Below are 20,289 nucleotides of genomic sequence, written 5' to 3' on the forward strand. Positions count from 1 at the left end.
CACACACACACACACACACACACACACACACACACACACACACAAATTTACACAGCTATAGTTGTTTGGACTTTGCATTGACTTCCATTAATTGTGGACAGCCTCACCAAACCTAACCTAACCACAATTCACATCTTACTATTAATCTTAACCAGGACCTCAGATATTTTATCTTGCCTCATTAGGACCAGGCTTTGGTTCCCATGAGGACTACTGGTCCTGACAAGGTCAGTGTTTATGCTGGAAAAGGTCTTAAAGAGGTAACGAAAATGAATACACACACACACGCACATGCACACACATGCTCTCTCTCTCTCTCTCAATCTGACCTTACACACACACACATATACACATTCCAATGTGTTGTCATTATCAGTAAGAAGCAGGTGTGCTAGAAGCCTAAATCATCTGCGGAGAGAAAGAGAGATGACCTACATCTGTTTAATGACAGCAAAAGTATGACCTCACTGCCGCCACTCCCTTCATCCCTCTTTTCTCCTCCTCTCTTTCCCTCATTTCTGTCTCCTTGTATCTCTCCATTCCCCATTTCTTTCTCCTCCTCACCCTTGCTCATTACCACCGATTCCTCCCAGCGGAGTGAGTCAGCATAATCTCCATCGTGTGACACGTTGCTCCACCCCCTCAAATGTTTTTTTCTCTCCCCAAAATCAAATCTGCTTTATTATCATGAAAATGAAATACAGTATGACCAAAGTATGTTGAGCAGGGTTTACAATTCATGTACGATGAATCACAGTGTATGATGAATCATTTACACATAACTCCTCTATAATATTCACAATATAACATGAAACTTTTAAAAACTGTTACATATTTTTTATTGTAAAAAGCATAAACACTATCAATACAAACAATGAAAAGGAAAAATTTCCTTGAAGATATAATATCTAACAACCCATTAAACTGTATTATACCCTTAGACCTATGTTATTGACTTGTCTACTGACATTAACCAAAATGTTTCCAACAATGTTCAAACCCAGAAATCCCCAATGTATTGTAAGGGAGAGGGACGTTTCAGTTTTGACACCTTTTAATTAGAAACTTTTGCCCATCTATGCTATAACCTCTTGGCTGTTTTTTTCCTGCCACTGTTATATTGGTAACTTCTAATTGATTAATTCATTCACGTCTTCTTTATTCATTGTTGTTTGCTGCATAACTTGAATAAAACTTGAATAAATCACCTCATACTTGAACATGAACAGATCACTTTGAGTTGTAATGGTGCCTGATATACTTTTCCTTTCATTTGATCTGAGTCGTCTTGGTCCAGTCTTTGTGAGGACTGTGCTGAGGCCATGCTCTGTTAGAGATGAGCCTCGTGACTGGCTCCTCTCTCTTGGCAACACACCTGCAAGATGCTCACCGGCCTTAAGCTGTTTATATAATTTCATTGGTATTTTTGGATCAAAATGAATGGTGGACATTGACCAAAGTCAGCTTGACCGCTATTGTTTATTGTGTCTTGAGCTCCAAGGATGTTCTTATAAATTTGAGTGTGCAGCCTCTCAGTTAGACATTCTCACATTTTTCTCATAAACTTGCTTTGCCAGGCGACCACACACTTCAGTCCCACATAATGAAATGTGTTCAGGTTAGAATATTTTTTGCCAAGTTTTACTGGTTTTTCTCAATCTACACTGCTCAGCCACAGCATTCAAATCATTTTTTTTACAGCTCCCTTAATGTGAAGGCAAATCATCCTGTTAGCAGATGGGACGTGTGGTACATTAAAAATTTAACATACATGTAAAATAGATGGTTTTGATATTTTTTGTCATTTGTCATGTATGTCATTTGTTCAAGTTTTCACTTTCCTGCTAAGTTTGGTTTTAATTAGTTATTCGATGCAATGTAAATGCAGTTAAACGTCATGATTGACAGCTGAGACTGACCCCGGACTGGTTGAGCACATGTGGGTGGGACCTCAGTATTGCTGCTCCACTCCACGATCATGACAGCGCAGACTCTGGTTCGCAATAACGTCAAAGGTGCAAGATAGTATCACCTGTATCCAGCATATTTTGGCCTGATTTCTGTACAACAGAGGGCAGTGGCGTGTGTTGTCCATCTTTATATAGTCCTTGGGACAGAGCCTTCTCTGACTCCTTCCGTCTGTACCTCTCTCTTCTAACACACAGATGAATCACTCATGCCCCTCCATCTAACTCCCCACTGACTCCCTCGATAAAAAAAGAAGAATATTTTGCTTCACACTCAATCCCTCATGTTTTTGTCCCAAACATCAAAGATCTGCCGCTGTGCAGTGGACTCTATATCCTCACAGGATTTCTCTCTTTTCTGAACTCCCTCCATATCTACCCTCCATTACTGCCCTGCTCTCCCTCCCAACATTTGTCTGTTCCTCCTTTCCTCCATAATCCCTTTCTCCTCTCAGACCCAGAGGCCCTCTCTCCATCCTGAGCTGTCCGTCTTCATCTCTCTCCTCCCTCCACACATCAATACACCTCAGTCTGTCCGTAAACAGAGCGACCCTTCAGTCTGCTGTCGCCTGCGTCGCCTTCCCAGTCCTCGCCATATCTCTCCCTCTCCCTCTCCTGTGGGTAAACATGACCCATGCTTCGATCATCCTCTTGTCATTTTGTCATTATTATGCCCCCTGAACCCCCCTCCATCTCGCTTCATGTGCCTTCTCCTCTCTCCTTCTCTCTTACTCTCTCAATCTCATCCCTCAGTTCATCTTACTCCTTTCTTCTCATCTCTCCGGTGATGACAAACACTTCTCCCAGTCCTCAGCCATCTCTTAAAACCTGCTGCCTCTCCTTCTATCTTTTGTTTCATCTCTCATTCTCCTTGACATGTCCCTCTCCAAACATCCATCCCCTCTCTCTGTCCTCCTGTTAATTGACACCCAAATAATGCACACGGTGTGTTTCTGAACATCTTATTCCAAAACCATTTGCATGAATATACTGCAGCCTCCTGGGTGGACATTCTGTTATTGGAGCATGGATGCAGGGAATTTGCTCCTATTCAGCCACACGAGCATCTTTAAGGGCTAGAGCTCTGAGCTGGTGCATCGACTAATCACAAAGCCCTTCAATAAGGTCAAGGTCAAGTTCTTCCTTTCACACGTCTTTCTGAAATATGATTGTATGCTACATGTCAAGATTACATTTTACATTTTTACAGTATTGTCACAGTCTTAAAATGTTTTGCTGTAAATAAAGTCGTGCATTCATAATATTTCTTGAATGAAAATTACTAAAGTGTAAGCATCAATATATACATATGGCTTTTTGTATATTGTATACACTCCTCTTTTGAAAACAGACTTTCTCAGTCTTTCTCACCAAAAACACCTCCGCTGCCATGGTGCTTTCAATTTAGACTTTTTCTATCCTCCTTCCCTAGAGTGACATCCTTAAGTTTCTGATCGATGTCTCAGAATTATTTTTTTTCTCTCATCCCTTCTTCAGCCTGTTTCCCTGGATTTATTTCTCCAATCATTACACTATGAGTGTTTTTCTCTGTTCCCTCTTACGTGTTCATATTTTGTCAATCTCTCATTGAAAACAGTGATGGCTGGTCTCATTGTTCGAGAATAAATGTTCTATTTTTCTTCTTCCCCTCTGCTCTCTCTCTCTCTCTCCTTTAATCCTTCAATGAGACAAAAACAGTTTTTTTGTTCATCCAGTCTTTATCTTGTTGGTCACACCTCAAACACTTCTCCTGTTGCGATGTCCCACCTATATTTGCAATCTAAAATCTATTAGGTTATTGCATTAGATGAATTTAAAATGCTAATGCTCTCTTCATTCTGCTGCAGTGACGTTTACCTGTTTATTAAATGTCATAAATAAAGATTCAATAAATATGTTTCGATTCAGTGAGTTTAATTTAAAATAGTGTTAATCACAATTAATTAATGACATTATGGAGAGTGAGCCTACAGATTTCCAGCGGTGAAATGTGGTGAGAGTAGAAACATGCATTTCAAGCATGAATTTTGTTTTCATCAAAGTTGGGTCAATCATTGCTAGGTCATGATTTCTGTGTTTTTATGTTATGACTAAAAATAAAGATATAATGATGGAACTCAGTGATCATGGGAGTTCAACCAATCATGTCAACCAAGTCCAAGACAATAAAATGCAAAGACTGAACCTAGGAAGAGTAGGACGAGTGAACATATGCAGACCATACATGTAGTTTTCAGGAAACCGCTTCACTGAGTTCACCGACATCACAGTGCAGTCAGAGTTGAAACAGAGTGATTCCATATGTGTGAGTGCGTATGTGTATGTTTTTGTGTGCATGTGTGTATTCGAGGTGTCAGATGTGTGAATGCGTTGCCCCTTTGAAAACCTGTAACTCTCCTAAATTACACACACCCCTCTGATGCGTTGAGTAATCAAGCATTTTGCTGCAGTTTTTTTTGCCCCTGAGTCAAAGTGGCCTCTGCAACAAAATAAAAAAAAGAAAAACCTGAGAGCTGTTGCTGTGGAACGCTAAACAGAAAAACAGATGAGAGGGTTCGAGCCAAACTCTGTCAGTAAAGAGGCATAAGGACAGGAAGAGAGGTTAAGCACAGTGTGTTTGCATGTGTGTGTGTGTATGTGTGTAGGACTGCAATTGTCCCATTAGTCAAGTTATTTAGCTATCTGTTCCTCATCAAACCCCACCCCTCTAAACACTTCCTGTCACCACACTGGGGCTGAATGTTAAAGCTTGCAGGGGGTAGTAGTGTGTGTGTGTGTGTGTGTGCGCGCGCGCGCATTGGAATATTAATGACTGAAAGAGTTTTGTTTGTCACTAATAGGTGTACATTAGTAACAAATTGTGTGTGGAGGGCATGTGTGTGTGTTTTGAAAACCCAGTCCAAATGCCCTGTTCTCTGCTTCGAGCCTTGTCCCCCGTGAGGGGTAATTTTGACCATATGGCACGCAACATGATGCTACTCAAACCACAGACAGACACTGGACCACAATACACAAAAAAATACACAAAACCCCAACATGATCTGGTACAGTACCACTACCCTGCAGGTCTCTGGGATTAGAAAAAGATCTACATTTAGATACAAGGACAGAGTAATGACATGCAGAGATTGGGAAAGGCTTAGAGTCAGTGTGTGAGCGTGTGTGTGTGTGTGTGTGTGTGTGTGTGTGTGTACACGTGCAGTAAAAAGTTCCCCAGCAGAGACTGCATCTCATCCCCTGGAGCCTATCTCACACTGTAACAATTCTGCTCAGTGCCGCTGAAAATTCACACACACACACACACACGAGCATGAACATCAGCTTCTGCTGCACTCGTTTTTTTTTTACATAAAAAAGCACACTGCTACATATGCAAATGCCTCCTACTCTTCTTTGTACTACCTCCTTACATATGAAGACACATGAAAAATGCAGATGTAATGTGCACTAATAGCAGCTCTAAAGAGCCTCATTCATTGACAAACCTGACACAGACTCTCTCTTGCCTGCTCCCACTGTCCCTCTCTCTCTCCATCACACACATTTTCCATGCTTCCTAATGTAACACGGTGGTAATGGTGTGTAATCACTTCTTTGCCACAGTAGTCTGTTGTGGTAGGTGAGACCACAGCTGAGCAAAACGGAACAGAGCAGCCAGCAGCTGATAAACCGCAGAGATTTTCTGCTATTTCTGTTCTCTTTATATAGCCTGCATATATCAAAAAAGAGAGCAAGATACTGCACTAACAGATGGTCAGCATTGACAGATTGAGTATCATTGATTCTTTGGACTATTTACTGAAGAAAGTTGGAGAATTTCATAGCGGTGAGATGTGGAATGTATTGTTTTCAGCAGGAGTTTTATTTGGTACTGTGGCGATGTGGCCCCCAGGCCTTTCAAACCACTGCAGCTAATGTTAGCTTTAATTTTGAGGAAATAATAAAAGCCATAAACTGAGATAGGAGGGAAAAGAGAGTGCACGCTGCGTTGGGCATTGGCCGTAGATTGTAATGGTACGTGACAGCTTTACCACAGGGGTCAGTTGTGGTTTTAGCAAAACCTCGGCCAAAAAGAACAATAATATGGCTACCGAATGGCCAGAGACTCGAGTTTACAATATATAAATAGATTTACTTCCGCTTTCCTTCCCACAGTTTCCCTACCCAAAAATTTTCATGATTCAAGTGCTTAACCAAAGAATGTTTCACTATGTAGCTCTGTTGCTAGTCGACGGCTGTAGGGCGGGACAAGCTTGTGATGCAATAGGAAGACCAGACAGTCTCATTTTGGTTCAATCAACATGGTCTGCATGGTCAAAGGAGGATGCAGCAGACATCCTGTAGACTAGGTCCCCTAAATTGAGACACAGCTTAAAATGACCGAAACCATCTTTTAGGAAAATATATTTTACGTGTATTTTGATTTTCTAATTTGGTCCATTTCCCATCCACTAACATGGAGGAGGCATGATACATAATCTATAATGCAGCCAGCCACCAGGGGGCTTCACTGTTCGCGATTTGATTTTAGTCTACAATTACAATGCAGTCCTGTAGTATGGAACTGATTGAAGGTTTGATTGAATTGTCATGTAAGTCAAACTTCAAAATGTTGAACACAACAAACAATTGTCAGTTGATTTAAAAGGGAGTAAAAAGCTCATTAGAAAGATGTAAAACAAAGAGTTTCCCCATCAAAGAAATTTTACCACAGGTGGTTGAGTGTTCATTTTAAAAATGTTCTCTGGTCTGTAATAAGCTCTATTCTCAGCATCATCCAACAAGGCACAAGCCTTCAATTAAAAACAATGCAACAACAGCCCCTTGGCTATTAGTGTTTGTGCATGTGATAGGCTTAATGCAGGGGAGCTATTTCGAGTGTGTTTAAGCCACCCTGCCATTTTCCCATTTCTTCAAGTTGTGTGTGTTAATGTGTCTCAAAGAGAAGGTTATAAAAATGCTTTATGGCGTCTCCTGGAACAGTGACCTTTGCAGAAAACCACTGATCTGTTCAGAACAACATGATATACCATGTGCACATGTGTACAGAATCGTGTGTCCACGAGCGTCGGTATACACACATGAATTTCTACCACGACCTCTGTGCACATGGTTACGTGTGCATGTGACATGATGTACAGCCAGCAACATTCTATCCCACCAGCCATCATTAACTCTGATGTACAGCCAAATGTCGTTATGTATGGTCGACTGCATGATTTACTGTTGCAGATATAATGGAGTGGCTGGTGTAATGAACTTGCTGAGGGTTTGATGTACGGGCCTCTGCTGGAGGGAGAGGAGTAAATACTAAGACCGGGATGGCAACGATTACAGAGATGATGATGATGTTGAAATTTGCCTCCTCACTCGCAGATGCGAGGGGAGTTTTCCGGACGGGGTGGGGAGGACAAAAAAGAAGAGAAGATGAAGAGCACAGTTTGAGGAGATGGAGGAAGAGGAAACAGAGAGGAGGGGGAGGATGGAGAGCAATTACAGCCTGCCACTGTCGCACATTTTGATGCTTTTGACAGGTGGTCACTGCTGAGGGGAGAGTAAGTGCTGATGACAATGATGATGATGATGATGACATACATGAAGGAGATGTGAACACAGACGTTGAAGATTGTTATTATTTAAGATCAGTGAAACCACAGGGTGTCCTTGCAGTGAAAGGAGGACATGGCTGCTGGCCAACATCCAGCCGACGTAAAAGGAGAATTGATTTGATTTTGTGAGACCAAAAAGCATTATTATGTCACCAAAATGACGTGGATGTTAAGGAGGAGGAGAAAGAAAGAAGGACGGTCTGTGAGATATGGAACAGGACTGATGGAGACTAAAGGACAAAAGGAAAAGACACCAAATGGCAACAGTGACTTTCTGATCAATAGAAATGGAAACAAATAAATCCACAAATGTTATCACTATTGATGAAATTTCAGAAAATGTTACAGCAATACCTAAATGTTGCATACGGCTACTTTAGATAATATCAATTGTGTTTGAACAAAGATGAATTATCTTTTAGTTTTTCATTGAAAACATGCAAAAATGTAAATATGTAAAAATGCAAAATGACACCATATATCTCACAGATACAGGACTGGAATCCACCACAGTACAGTCTGACTCTGCCCCCTACTGGCTCGCACTCTAACTTCACCTTCTTGAGGACTTATGCGTCCTCATATGACTTATTCCATCCATCCATCCGTTATCTACACCGCGTATCCTTTATCCTTATCCGGAGTGCAAGGAGAAAAACCCACACAGGGAGAACATTCAACGTCTATAAAATGCTAAACATCCAATTACCTCACAAAGTTTAAATAAAAATACAGTTACTTAAACATGACCAAATTAAGCTCTTTATTGTATCATTTATTTCACAGTTGACATTTTTGCTTGTAAAATAAATAAACAGAATTCCCCTTCATGTATTTTCAGATTTAATTTCCATTGTGCTGAGTATGTAAACTGTAATAAGGCACTGAATATAGTTACGTTCCAGTGACTATGTTGTTTGATCTTAATTTAAATAGTGTCAGTAGTATTTCAATAAATATTTAGTTTAGTCTAAATATGTGCTTAGATTTACTCAACAATATGATACGACTGCTGCTTTAATTTCAAATATTGGCATTGTACAGTCAGTCTAAATTTAAAGTTAAACAGAGTGTCTCAGTGTGAGGAGTTTGGAAATCCTAAAAAAGGGCCTGGTAGGACAGTTCAAAAAAAAAAAAGTCACGTCACATTCTTTACATACTCTGAACACTTGGAAAAATGATAGCACCTGAACACACTCTGAAGCATCTCAGCTCCAATTTAAAAAAAAGTGAAAACTCTGCTGCAGATTGGAGAAGGAAGAGCTTTACCAAGGCCAAGAAGGTGGTGACTGTATTCCTCTTAAATACGCGGCTCCTCCTCTTTGCAGCCGCAGAATGGAAACGTCCCGCAGCATGGCTGAAGCCAGGGTCGCCAGAGAATCTTATCCCAGGCCATCTGACTTTGAACAGCCGTCGATTGAGTATCATTTACCTGTTTATTTGGGAGGGTACTTTTATGCCTATCCACAGCTCTGGCAGTCTGCTCGAGGATTTCAGCGTATCGTGGCTCAGTATCAGGAGTCAGTGTGCGGGACTCTGAGGGGTCGTGGAAAATGTCGTACACCAGCGGTGGATCGTGGTGTGTAACATACTCTCCGTGACACAGGCACACCTTAGTTTTATAGCACCCGCCGGCTCCCGGGGGGGAAAAGTTAGGGGTGAAAAAGTGCACCTTGAAGACGGAGTCACCTGCATGAAAACACACGACAGAGACCACATTATTTCAGGACACAGTGTACGAAGACACGATAATGTCAAAGAACTTCCCTATTGTGACTGAGCTGAGAGGAATGGTTCTGACTTGTATGTGGTTCTAAATATGGTAGAGGATGATAATCTAATACGACAAACATTTACTGCAGTAAGAAATAGGAGGGAAGTTGTACTCCTGGCAAAGTAAACATGGTGATATGGAACAGAACAAAGAGTATATTGAATATTTGTATTTATTTGATTATTTTAACCAAACAGAATTACAACATATCTGGTCACCATAATGGAATTGTTTATTATTATGATTTTTATAAATGTTATTACATTTTTTAATTTAGTATGCATTGTCTTACTTTTGGACCTCTAAAATTCAGAATAATAAAACATAGCGTCAATTCAGAAGAAGATTATCCCTTATCACCAAATGTTTGTGTTATTACATTACATTTCATTTAGCTGATGCTTTAACCAATAAGTGCATCAATCATGTGTTATCTCACATAAACTATGTATTTATGTTTTATTTTTTATTGTAATTTAAATATGTGCCTTGAATCACCTGTTTCACTTGAAGGAAGATATATATTAAAGTATAATTATTGATGTAATAGAGTGGAGTATAATATTATGATAGTGTAATAATATATATCATAATTTAATATCATATAGAGTAGAGTAGTTATACAAGGATAACTCAGATTTGGTGATGGCAATACAACGGCTAACTTTTTGTAATGCTCATCAGCCTGGTCTCCCTTATGTCTTAGCATTTGGTGAATTGCTTTAAGTACTGTCATGCTCTCATGTTCAGGTGTCTCACCTCATTTGTTGAAAATTTGTTGCAGAGAGCATCACATTAATTCAATGATCTGTTCCAGGGGGAGTTTTCATTGCATTTTGTTAGTTTGTTTGTCTTTCAGCAAAAACTACTGAACAAATTTGCATGAAAATATGTGGAGAGTTGAAGCATGACACAACCCATTTCAAACTTTGGAACAGATCCGGAGAAATTGGGGGGACATGATTTGTTGTGCTCTTTATTTAAATGGTTGTCTTGAGGTTTGTGTTCTTTGGTGGTCCTTCTAATTTAGTTTTTTTTTAGTTCTATTCTATTTGTGAATGTTTAAAGCTTATGTACAATTTGTTTGTCAATGCAGAAGACCTCATATGCAGAATAAATACTCAGATGTCATCACAGTCTAAAATATATCTCTGCCAGGTGATTTGGAACACGTCTGTGTCAACAGTGTGTGCAAACTCACTGCCAGGTGGATGCCAGCGAACTGCGTTCAGGTAGACGCCGCAGTAGTGGAACATGAATTCATGCTCTGATCGCTTTACTCTCCCCTCCAACAGTGGCATGAGGTTATGGCCATCTAAATGTCTGGAGAGAAAGGTGTAATAAAAAGACATAGAGGGCAGATGTAAAGGTTTGATGAGGTAAAGTGCTACATGCAAATGAGATACTAGACTTTTGACCTTTTGTTCTATAAGGAAACATTAAATATCAAACTTTGCTCACCTTCACAGAGAACTTTAGACAGAACAGAACTCAAATAAAAAGCATTTCTATTTTGAGAAAGTAGAAAAATGTAATGTTGAGATAAGTCCTTTGTAAGGTCCAATGTAAAGTTATTTACATAAATATGTACAAGAATTTAAACATTAATATAGTAAACAATGAAAATATGGCAGCACAAATTATAATATAGCTGGCCACCACATTCTAAATATCCTATGAGAACACAAGCATATGTTTCTTTTCATATTTACAATCATCTCCCTTCTTTACGTCACCTATACCTACTCACCTAAAGTATTATCACACACATCCGCCTTCAGCAGACAAAAAGACATGTTGTTTACAGGTAATGAGGAACTTCTGGATCCACACTGTAATCATCTGGCTACAAAACACTAGAATTATCATGTTCAAGTTTAGAGTAATTGTATGGTCGTCTCACCCCTGTGTTTGTAACTCTGTATTATGGTTTGTTCTACCATTGTATTTATTAAGCACTGCACAGGAGCTTTTCAGCCTTCCTAAAAAAAGCCACTGGACCAAACAGGTCTCTGTAGCATGGACTGTGTATGTACCTGTCTGGTTGTGTGTCCTCGGCTAAATGCTTCAGAGTCGGGTACAGGTCCATAAGACTGGTGGGTTCATCCACTACTTTCCCAGCTGCCAGTCTGCCAGGCCAGCGGAAAATACCAGGGACTCTTATCCCACCTTCCCAGCCCCCCATAGCCTTTCCACCTGAAGGTGAGAAAAATGAAACATTTTTCAATAAATGCATTGAAAACAAAACATGTTACAAATTTCATCTAACACAGAAAGATCTGAATGTTTGCATGAATATATCAAGGATTGCAGTGACTGCCTGTAAAAAAAAAGTATGAGACATCATCTACCTTTATAAATACTGTTCCATCCTCCTTTCTGGCCAACCTTTGAGTCAGCATCCTCGAGGTGCCCTCCGTGGTCTGACGTAAAGTACATCAGAGTATTGTTGGCTAGCCTGAGGGAGTCCACCGTCTCTGTCAACTGTCCTGGAAAATACATTATAAATGTATACCATACAGCATATAAAATATATTGCATTAGGGACATTTGGTTAGGTAATTCATGATGTGAGGGAGTTTAAACTCCATGGTAAAAGTGTAATTCTTGTCCAGAGAAATCAGATGGGGCAGGAAATACAATCAGATACAGTGTAAACAAGCTTTCCATTTGGCCACTGTGTGCTGAAAGGTTTGTAAGATTCAACACAACAGTTGAAACAGAAGATGGGGGCCCCACTAAATGGTGTGAAATGTTTCTCCATAGTTTCAAGTGTAAAGGTTCACTACTCTCAAACTACCACTACAATTCATGACCGTGTTAAAGGTCCAGTGTGTAGGATTTAGTTGGATATATTGGTAAACTAATATGATATTCATAATTTAGTCTCTTTGTTTTAGTAAGTATCAAGTGGAACTAAGAATGAGATCTTCATATTTTCATAGGGAGCGGGTCCTCTTCCACGGAGCCCACCATGTTGCACAGCTGTGTTTTTGCAGTAGCCCAGAATCAAACATTGAACTTTTGTGTTTTAACTTTACATGATTGTCCTGTTTGGTAGTCAGTGCAGGTCCTGTTACTTAGAAATGGAGATGTGAGGCGAGATGTATCCGGTTGCAATCTGTACCCTCATCACTCGATGGCACTAAATCCCACACACTGGACCTTCGAAGCGTTTGCATCACAGTCCTGACTTACCGACGAGCCAGTCCATTTCTTCTACGTTGTCACCATAGCGACCATGGCGGCTCCTGCCAGCAAAGGGAGGGTTTTTGAAGAGTGGTATGTGGACATGAACTAATGAGAAGAAGAGGAGGAAGGGACGATCACTATTCCTGCGGGGGAAGACGTAAAAGTGAAAAGCTCATCAGATATGAGAGTTGTTTTAAATGTTAATAAACACAGGGATTGCAGTTCATTTTAAGTCACATAAAGATATATTTTATTGATAGATTTAAGACAGACTAACACCTTTCTAGTCTGTTTCTCAGTCTATGTTTGCATTAACACTGTTGCTGTCTCCCTGGTCTGAGCAATTTAAATAGTAATCAAACCACTGATAGTGTATGTAAAAATATGAAACTGCTGTTATAGCAAACTACCCACAGTACTTGCATTTTTTTTCAGAAGATTAGTTTTTTTTTAAATTAATGTTTGCTGGCTCATTCCCACCTCTTGATAAAGTTTTGTGCTTCTCCCAACAACCTCTGGGGCAGCGTCTCCACTGTCATTGGCTGATCGACGACGTCTTGGTTCCTCATAACGATGCAGTTCCAGGTGGGTAAGAGTTTAAATGGCACATACCACACAGCAGTTGCTAAGATACTTAATGAGAAAAGTGCAACCAGGAGCCACAGGCGGAGATCGAGGAGGCCACACACACGGACACACACCTGAAATGATGTCACACATCCACAAATATAAAATGCACTGTCATACAGTATACAACGACATATGCATATGTAACTGCCTGCAGTGTGTGACTCTTACACACTAACTGAATTAATGGTCATGCCATTTTCATTCAGTAAAGTTACTACTAGACTTAAAGGTTCAGTGTGTAAGAGTTAGGTGAAAGAGGTTTATTTGCAGATATTGAATATAGAATAATCTTTCTGTTTTCATCTAAATTGTAAGAATTGTTGTTTTCTTTATCCTAGAATGGACCCTTTATATTTAAATACCTCTACAAGGCCTCCATATTTTTTACAGTCATCCAAACTGGACAAACTAAATACCTTTTGAGTTTTTATGAACTGAAGGTTACCACAGGTTCTCTCTCATGTTTGGAAGGGGAGGGTGAGGTGAGCATGCAACTTCAACTTCAGATGTCACTAAATTATACACACTGATATGCTAAAAATAAATACATGTATATGTATATATATATGTATATATATATATATATATATATATATATATATATACATGTATTTATTTTTAAATAAATATTTAGGGTTATATATATATATATATACACTGTATGTATAAATACCAGAGAAGTCAATCGTGTTTTATGATGGTTTCCATTGCTGACTGTGAAATTTCTAGGACACTGAGTGTTGATAATGATCATCCTTGTGCTTTAAATTCAAACATGTTCATTTCATTCACACCCTATAAGCTCACATTCATTTTTCATTTCTCCATCCTGGGAGATGGATCCCTCACATGTTTCTCTCTCTGAGGTTTCTACGTCTTTTTCCTGTTTGTTTTTTCCACAAATTGTAAATTTGGGCTATACAAATCAAATGTGATTGATTGATTGATGGCTTTACTATTGGGACGCTGTCATGTCAAGGTCAGGGTTCAGCAGGTAGTACTTATAGTTAAGGGTTGAGTAAGTCTCCAGGAAATGGATGTAAATGTACTGAAATATCCTCTGAAATCATGAAGACCAGACTAAGTGTGTGTGTACCACAGCCTAAGACCAATGTTGGCCTCTAGATTTATAGATATTATATATTAATCATGTATACATTACAATCTTTTACTGCAGGGCTGTTTCACTGTATTGCAATGCTCACATAACATGTCACTTACTGGAGCTGGATGCTGTTGCAACTCCACAATTTAACCACTAGATGGTGTCATATACCACTCCCACAGTCAGTACTCATTCCCACCAAGTGAAACAAGTAGTACATTGTGTCCTTTGTTTGTACAAACAGTGCAGTAAATTTAGATCTGAAAAGAGTTTTATAGATTTCTGTCTCCTACTCTGAATTGTTGTGGTTCTTTATGTTCTATTCATTTATTTTTTCCCCTGTAGAACAAATGCTGATGTTGTTTCAGGCTCTCTCTCTCTTGCTCTACCTGCGGCACAGCTGGCTCCTATTTGTCTTCCTCACCATCGCCAGGTCCTCACCAAATTTCAGCTTCGACATCGCTCTGCTTTGTCCTGAAAGAGCTTTCTGGCTAACGTGAGCTGTGAGCTTCACAATCACAACTTCTGTTCCCAATCTTTTTTTTTTTTTTCAACCCTGTGGCTCGTGTGTCTAAGTGTTTACACATTAGTTTCTTTGCTTTGGGGTGAACAGCACAGCAGCTCTTTGTTTTCTCATTTCTCCCTCTTTGTCTGGCACTGTTTTGTTTTATAGATGGGTCATTTTTTCTCATTTCACATCTAACTTTATGTGATTATTTTTAAGGAAAGGAAACAAAACATGCCTACCAGTGTGAAAAGTCCAACGCCAAGAATAGCGGCCAATTGTCGCAGCGTGCTCTGAAAGTCTGCCAGGATGTCGGTCCCCTCTCCGGGCACACAGTCATTGAACAGGGTGAACGGCAGGCCGTAGTAGTAGCTGAAGCCGTGCTGGTTCGGGTGGTGACAGTGATCCCCTCTGTGCTCACAGTTCACACCCAAGTGCCACTTACCTGTGGAGACACAAGCGCCTTTTACACATTCTGACTTTTGAGCCTTTATACCACAACAGGATACTGACACTAGCACATTTCAAACAGAGATCCTTTTGTATATTTCCATTAAGAAGAGACCATCGTTATGCTGCCTCGCTTGTTTAATGCTGTCTCACTGTGGGATTTAATATAAGTGAATCATTTGCTGCTGAATATTATTACCTCCACCAGGAAGATAATGTTTTCACTCCTGTCTGTTTGTTGTTGTTGTTTGTTTGTGAGCAAGATTATACAAAAAAAACTGAATGGATTTCTACGAAACTTGGTGGAGGGATGTGGTATGTGTCACCGTTCTTAAAGGAATAATTCATTGATTTTAAATGAAAACATCAGGCACAATTAGGGAACTGATGTTAATGAGTGTGCGATATTTGAAGCAGCTTGATTGATAAGGGGACTGTTGGGCCTTGGCAGAGGTTATTCATTTTCTCAGCTGCATTGGACCAAAATCTAACTGGATCATTTCCTTTGATTCATTCATCAACATAAAATACTATTCATACTATGGCTTCGCTGATTATTCAATGGTTATCATTTACTAAGAGATGTAAATAATAACTATAAACTTTAATATTACTCAAACTGAACAACACAATTATCTTATGGAAGCAGTTTCTTCTCCTACTTCTTCTTTACCCTAAAGTTCATTATTAGCAGTGTCTTTCTGAATATTTATCAAGACTTTTAAACGTACATACTGGAAGAAGTTGGCATCATTTATATCATACTGCATTTTCAGTTCATTAAATCAAATATGATTGCCATCAGAAAGCTTTCTGTGAGTATATTTCACCTTAATGGAGAATTAAAGGGTTACAAATATTCAATTACATTTAAAGTGTTACCGCAGAGAGCCAAGTGAAATGTATTGTGTCTCGCTCTTACTTGTACAAACCAGTGTATGTAAAACCATGTGTTGTGTGTGCTGCCAATGCTTGTAAAGTGTGAAAATTATCATCTCTAATTGCTTCCTTATGTGCAATTATTTCTCAGCCTTTCTAAACCACACATCAGCAGAGGACCAAGAAAAGTCAAGCACAGACAGACCCACACACTATATTGTGTATATATACTCCGAGCTGTGGTGCCACTCTGTGCTGCTGACCCATCTTCAGGTTCTACAGGAACATCTGACCCGCTGAAATTGTCTGTTCTTCATTTAGGATCAATGAATAAATGCTCACATTACATTATCTCACCAATGAGGCCAGTGGTGTATCCTTGTTGCTGCAGCCTCTTAGCGAAGGTGGTCTCACTCGGTGGAAGCCCCCCCGAACCTCCAAGAAACAGCAGCACCTGTACACGGCCTGTGCTGCCCATTCCTACTCAACACACCCACACGCAAAAAATATAATGAATAAACCAATATGGATCCTCCCACACACATCGCTATACAAGCACGACCAGGATGTCTCTGTGCACACTGGCTGAATAGGGTTTTAACGACTGAGGTCCTTCTGCAGTGGGCAGGACACTATTAAGGACCTTTTAAGATACTGTGGTGGCTTCTGCAGTGTTCTAGCCACAGAGGTGCAGATGCACTGAGAGGGACAGAACAAGACTAAATAAACTGGTTAGAACCAGCTTGATCTTAGACTGCCCTCTGGATCCCACTGAGAAAGTGGGTGAGAGGAGGCAGTTAGTGAAGCTGAATTCCATCACAGACAACACCTCTCACCCCTTCATGACACTGTGGGGGCCCTGAGCAGCTCTTTCAGCAGCAGATTGCTGCAACCACAGTGCAAGGTCCTTCATTCAGACTGCTGTCAGACTCTACAACACCATTCGGAATGACAAATAAAATAGTGCTCTGGTTTTTCTCATGTCCCAACAACTACTTCTTGCACTATTACTAAAGCAAAACATCATTTTGCACATTAGTGTCCTCTGCACATCACAATAACAGTGTTTTACTTGCTCGTGCAATCATCCTGTGCCACTGCATTTTACTCAATAACATTTCTATACAAAATTATGTACAAACTGCATTTTTCATAAAAACTTTTTATATTTTTATTCTCTTGTCTATCTCACTCTGACTTGTCTGCTGCTGAAACAACCAAATTTCCCCAGTGTGGATAATTAAAGTTTAATCTTATCTCATCTTACCTGAGCGGAGAGCATAACGTCCTGTCATAAAAGCAGCCCGGCTCGGTGTGCAGAGAGGAGCAGCTGCTATGTGCTGAGTCAGCCTCACCCCATCAGATGCCAGCCTGTCGATGTTGGGGGTCCTACAGTGAGAGAGTAGGTGTAACAAATAGGTAAACTAATAAGATAGAACAGATCATATATATATGTTATATATATATAAAGGTAATTTTCTGATCAGCATGATACTGAAATATATATCTGATACAATAAATAAAAAAAATAAAGACATTAAAGAATTTACCTGATGGTATCGTTACCGTAGCACCCAATATCACCGATACCCAGGTCATCAGCCATTATCAGGACAAAGTTGGGCTTCCTGTTTGCCTCCTTCCCTGTGACATCACTTCCTGCAGCCAGGAGCAGGGGGAGAAGAAGAGTTGCCACCAGACTGGACCTTGAGGTAAAAGATTAACACATTCTCAGTCTAATTTGACTCAAAAGAAATGAAATTAAACCACCTTATGCTGAAATAATCCACCACCCCATCATCCACCTGTCGGCTCGAGCAGCAAGTAAAAGATATTTGCTCATCACTCCCCATAATCATATCTGGGGAAAGTCAGAGCTTAGAGGCCAAAACTCTGCTGCTGCAATAAACATTTCAAACATGGGACTGAACTCTCTCTCTCACAATATGCAGACAGACCATCTCTTCTTGACCCTCCATTTTGTGTTTGGACTGAAAGAGACATTTTCTTTATAATAGCTAGTTATTTTGTCCTTCGCTACACTAAATGAAATTTGACCTGATTGCCATCTTTTTTTTTCAGATGACGCAATTTCTCCACATCCGCCCTCCTGATTCTAAAACTGATATCCTTTCGAATCTGGATCTCAATATCTATAATTTAATATTCCCTCTTAATCCTGAAGTCTCTGGAAATCTCAAAAGAACATAACTTGGGACTGGGACTGTGCGATGAAAAATGGAAACACATTTCAATACTGGTCGAGTGCTCTTTTATTTATGCGACGAGGGATCCTTCACAAAGCTCATTAGTAGATTCACTGGCCAAAATACTCTGAGGCGCTTATTTTTTGCTATGCAAACCATCGCTTGCCAATCGTAACCACATGCAAAGGGCCTGCTCGAGGTTAACAGAATTCGGCAGGAATATTTGAAAAATATGAAAATGTATTTCACATCATACACACATCACACCAAACCGCCTGACAGCTACATCAGGAATATGAGCAGAGGACAACCTCTCCATAGAAACACAGAGGGCTACTGCCTTCACCACACAGATGCCTTATTTTTCTAAAAAAGTGCAGTTATAACAGATAAATCACAAACATGTTGCACTGCATTAGAATATTACATTCTCTCCCTAGAAACCTTTAGTGAGACCTCAGTATTGTTGTGAGGTATAGCATTGGTATAAGCTGTGGCTCAGAAGGTAGAGCGTCCACTAACCAGAGGGTTGGTGGTTCGATCCCTGCCCTCCACAGTCTGCATGCTTAAGTGTCCTTGGCCAAGACACTAAACCTCCAAATGGCCCCTGATGGCTGTGCTGGCAGTGTGTTATTGATTTATGACAGGGAAAGTTTTGTATAGTATGAATGTGTGAATGACTTGTACTGTGAGCTCCTTGATTGATCAAGAAGACTGGAAAAGTTCTACAGACCGCCCCAGGTACAGAGGCTTGAGTCTTGAGGTTCGGATCCGAACCTGGTCAAGACTCAAGATAAACACATATTCATAAAAAAACTAGAGTACAAACACAACTTCACAACATCAATCATATTTCATTGCATCATATATCAGCAGGTTCAAAAACCTAAATAACAAACCAGAACAATAAAGGCTGTAAAAACAAATGTAAGTGTTGTTTTAATGTCCCTGCACAGCACCTTGGAGTTATACTATATATAAAGCAGCCCTTTCTTTGCTCACATGGGATCTGGACTGTTTCTTCTTACAAAGCTTTGTTTTGTTAGTTCTTCCTCTCAGCTGACAGCCTCATCCTGAGCAAACAGAAAGAAAATGGAAGCTGTTCACTGTGGCACGAGTCTATGATTTGTGCAACATGTGTCAAAGTGAATAAGGACTAAGGCTGAAGAGGAAGAACCATATGCACAGTGCAGTCATGAAGTCCAAGTGTGAACTTTATCTGATCTGCTATAAACCTCTACTGCTCCATGTTGTCTCTGAGTGCTCTGACACGCTGTGCACTGTTCTGTCCACATACACACACACGCGCGCGCGTTTGTGAGTTGCAGGCTGTGGGACAAATCTGCATTTGGAGGAAAACAAAACAGTCAACGTCAAATCGTATCTTTTAGATTCAGGTCTCATTTTATTTGCAGCTCATTCATCAGAACACACTGTCGTGAGTCCATATCAACAGGAAACCGTGTGCACTCACCTCATCCCCGCACAAAGCTTCTGATTCATAAACTAAAATGTCCCACGTCCGCTGCGCTGCTGACTCCACTGGCCCCGCCTCCTTACAGTGTGACGATCACAAACACCGTAATGTGTGGACTAAACGTGCAGTAAACATTTTATACTTACATTTACATTCCAGATGATTAAATGTCCAGGGTGTAGGATTTATCAAGATCTGTTGGCAGAAATTGAAAATTCGTAGAGTTGTTTTCACAACGACTTCAGAATGAGCCTTTAATTCTAAATGAAGAACAGGTCCTCTACCTGCCATGTTGCACCACCATGTTTCTACTGGATCATTTGTGTCTTTATGAACCTGTAGCTTCTTCTCCACACTTTAAAGTTTGGGGTGAGGGAAGGGGGTTGTCACTTGGTTGCCATTTGCAAACTCATCACTAGATGGAACTAAATCCAGTACAATGGTGATTTAAGAAGAAGAAGAATATCCAGATTTTGTGCTTTGATGATAATTTT

General features: G+C 40.1%; 1 protein-coding gene across 6 annotated transcripts; it reads right to left on the bottom strand.

Moving 5' to 3' along the window:
• Window positions 1-8,315: 8,315 nt before the first annotated feature.
• arsh (arylsulfatase H) lies at window positions 8,316-19,965 on the bottom strand. 6 transcript variants are annotated; one of them, XM_069533493.1, is made up of 12 exons: window positions 19,793-19,811; window positions 19,321-19,660; window positions 17,662-17,817; window positions 17,379-17,500; window positions 16,469-16,591; window positions 15,025-15,227; window positions 13,023-13,243; window positions 12,549-12,685; window positions 11,702-11,839; window positions 11,387-11,546; window positions 10,552-10,673; window positions 8,316-9,265 (listed from the first exon to the last, which is right to left on the bottom strand). In XM_069533493.1, coding segments are annotated over exons 2-12 (1,773 nt in total). In that variant the 5' UTR covers window positions 19,323-19,660; window positions 19,793-19,811; the 3' UTR covers window positions 8,316-8,876. The 6 variants fall into 6 exon arrangements, with proteins under 6 accessions (XP_069389594.1, XP_069389596.1, XP_069389597.1 ...); XM_069533495.1 differs by lacking the exon at window positions 19,793-19,811 and having other exon boundaries at window positions 19,321-19,391; window positions 19,554-19,777; XM_069533496.1 differs by lacking the exons at window positions 19,321-19,660; window positions 19,793-19,811 and adding an exon at window positions 19,942-19,965.
• Between the last annotated feature and the right edge of the window lie 324 nt (window positions 19,966-20,289).

Source organism: Paralichthys olivaceus, chromosome 10, assembly GCF_024713975.1.
Source record: "Paralichthys olivaceus isolate ysfri-2021 chromosome 10, ASM2471397v2, whole genome shotgun sequence".
Lineage (NCBI taxonomy): Eukaryota > Metazoa > Chordata > Actinopteri > Pleuronectiformes > Paralichthyidae > Paralichthys > Paralichthys olivaceus.

Coding starts and splice junctions, on each gene's coding strand:
- arsh (XM_069533491.1), bottom strand. CDS start 19,821: ATGAATCAGAAGCTTTGTGCGGGGATGAG. Junction 17,818..19,792: donor AAGCTTTGTGCGGGGATGAG/GTGAGTGCACAC, acceptor TTTTACCTCAAG/GTCCAGTCTGGTGGCAACTC. Junction 17,501..17,661: donor TACGGTAACGATACCATCAG/GTAAATTCTTTA, acceptor CTCTCACTGTAG/GACCCCCAACATCGACAGGC.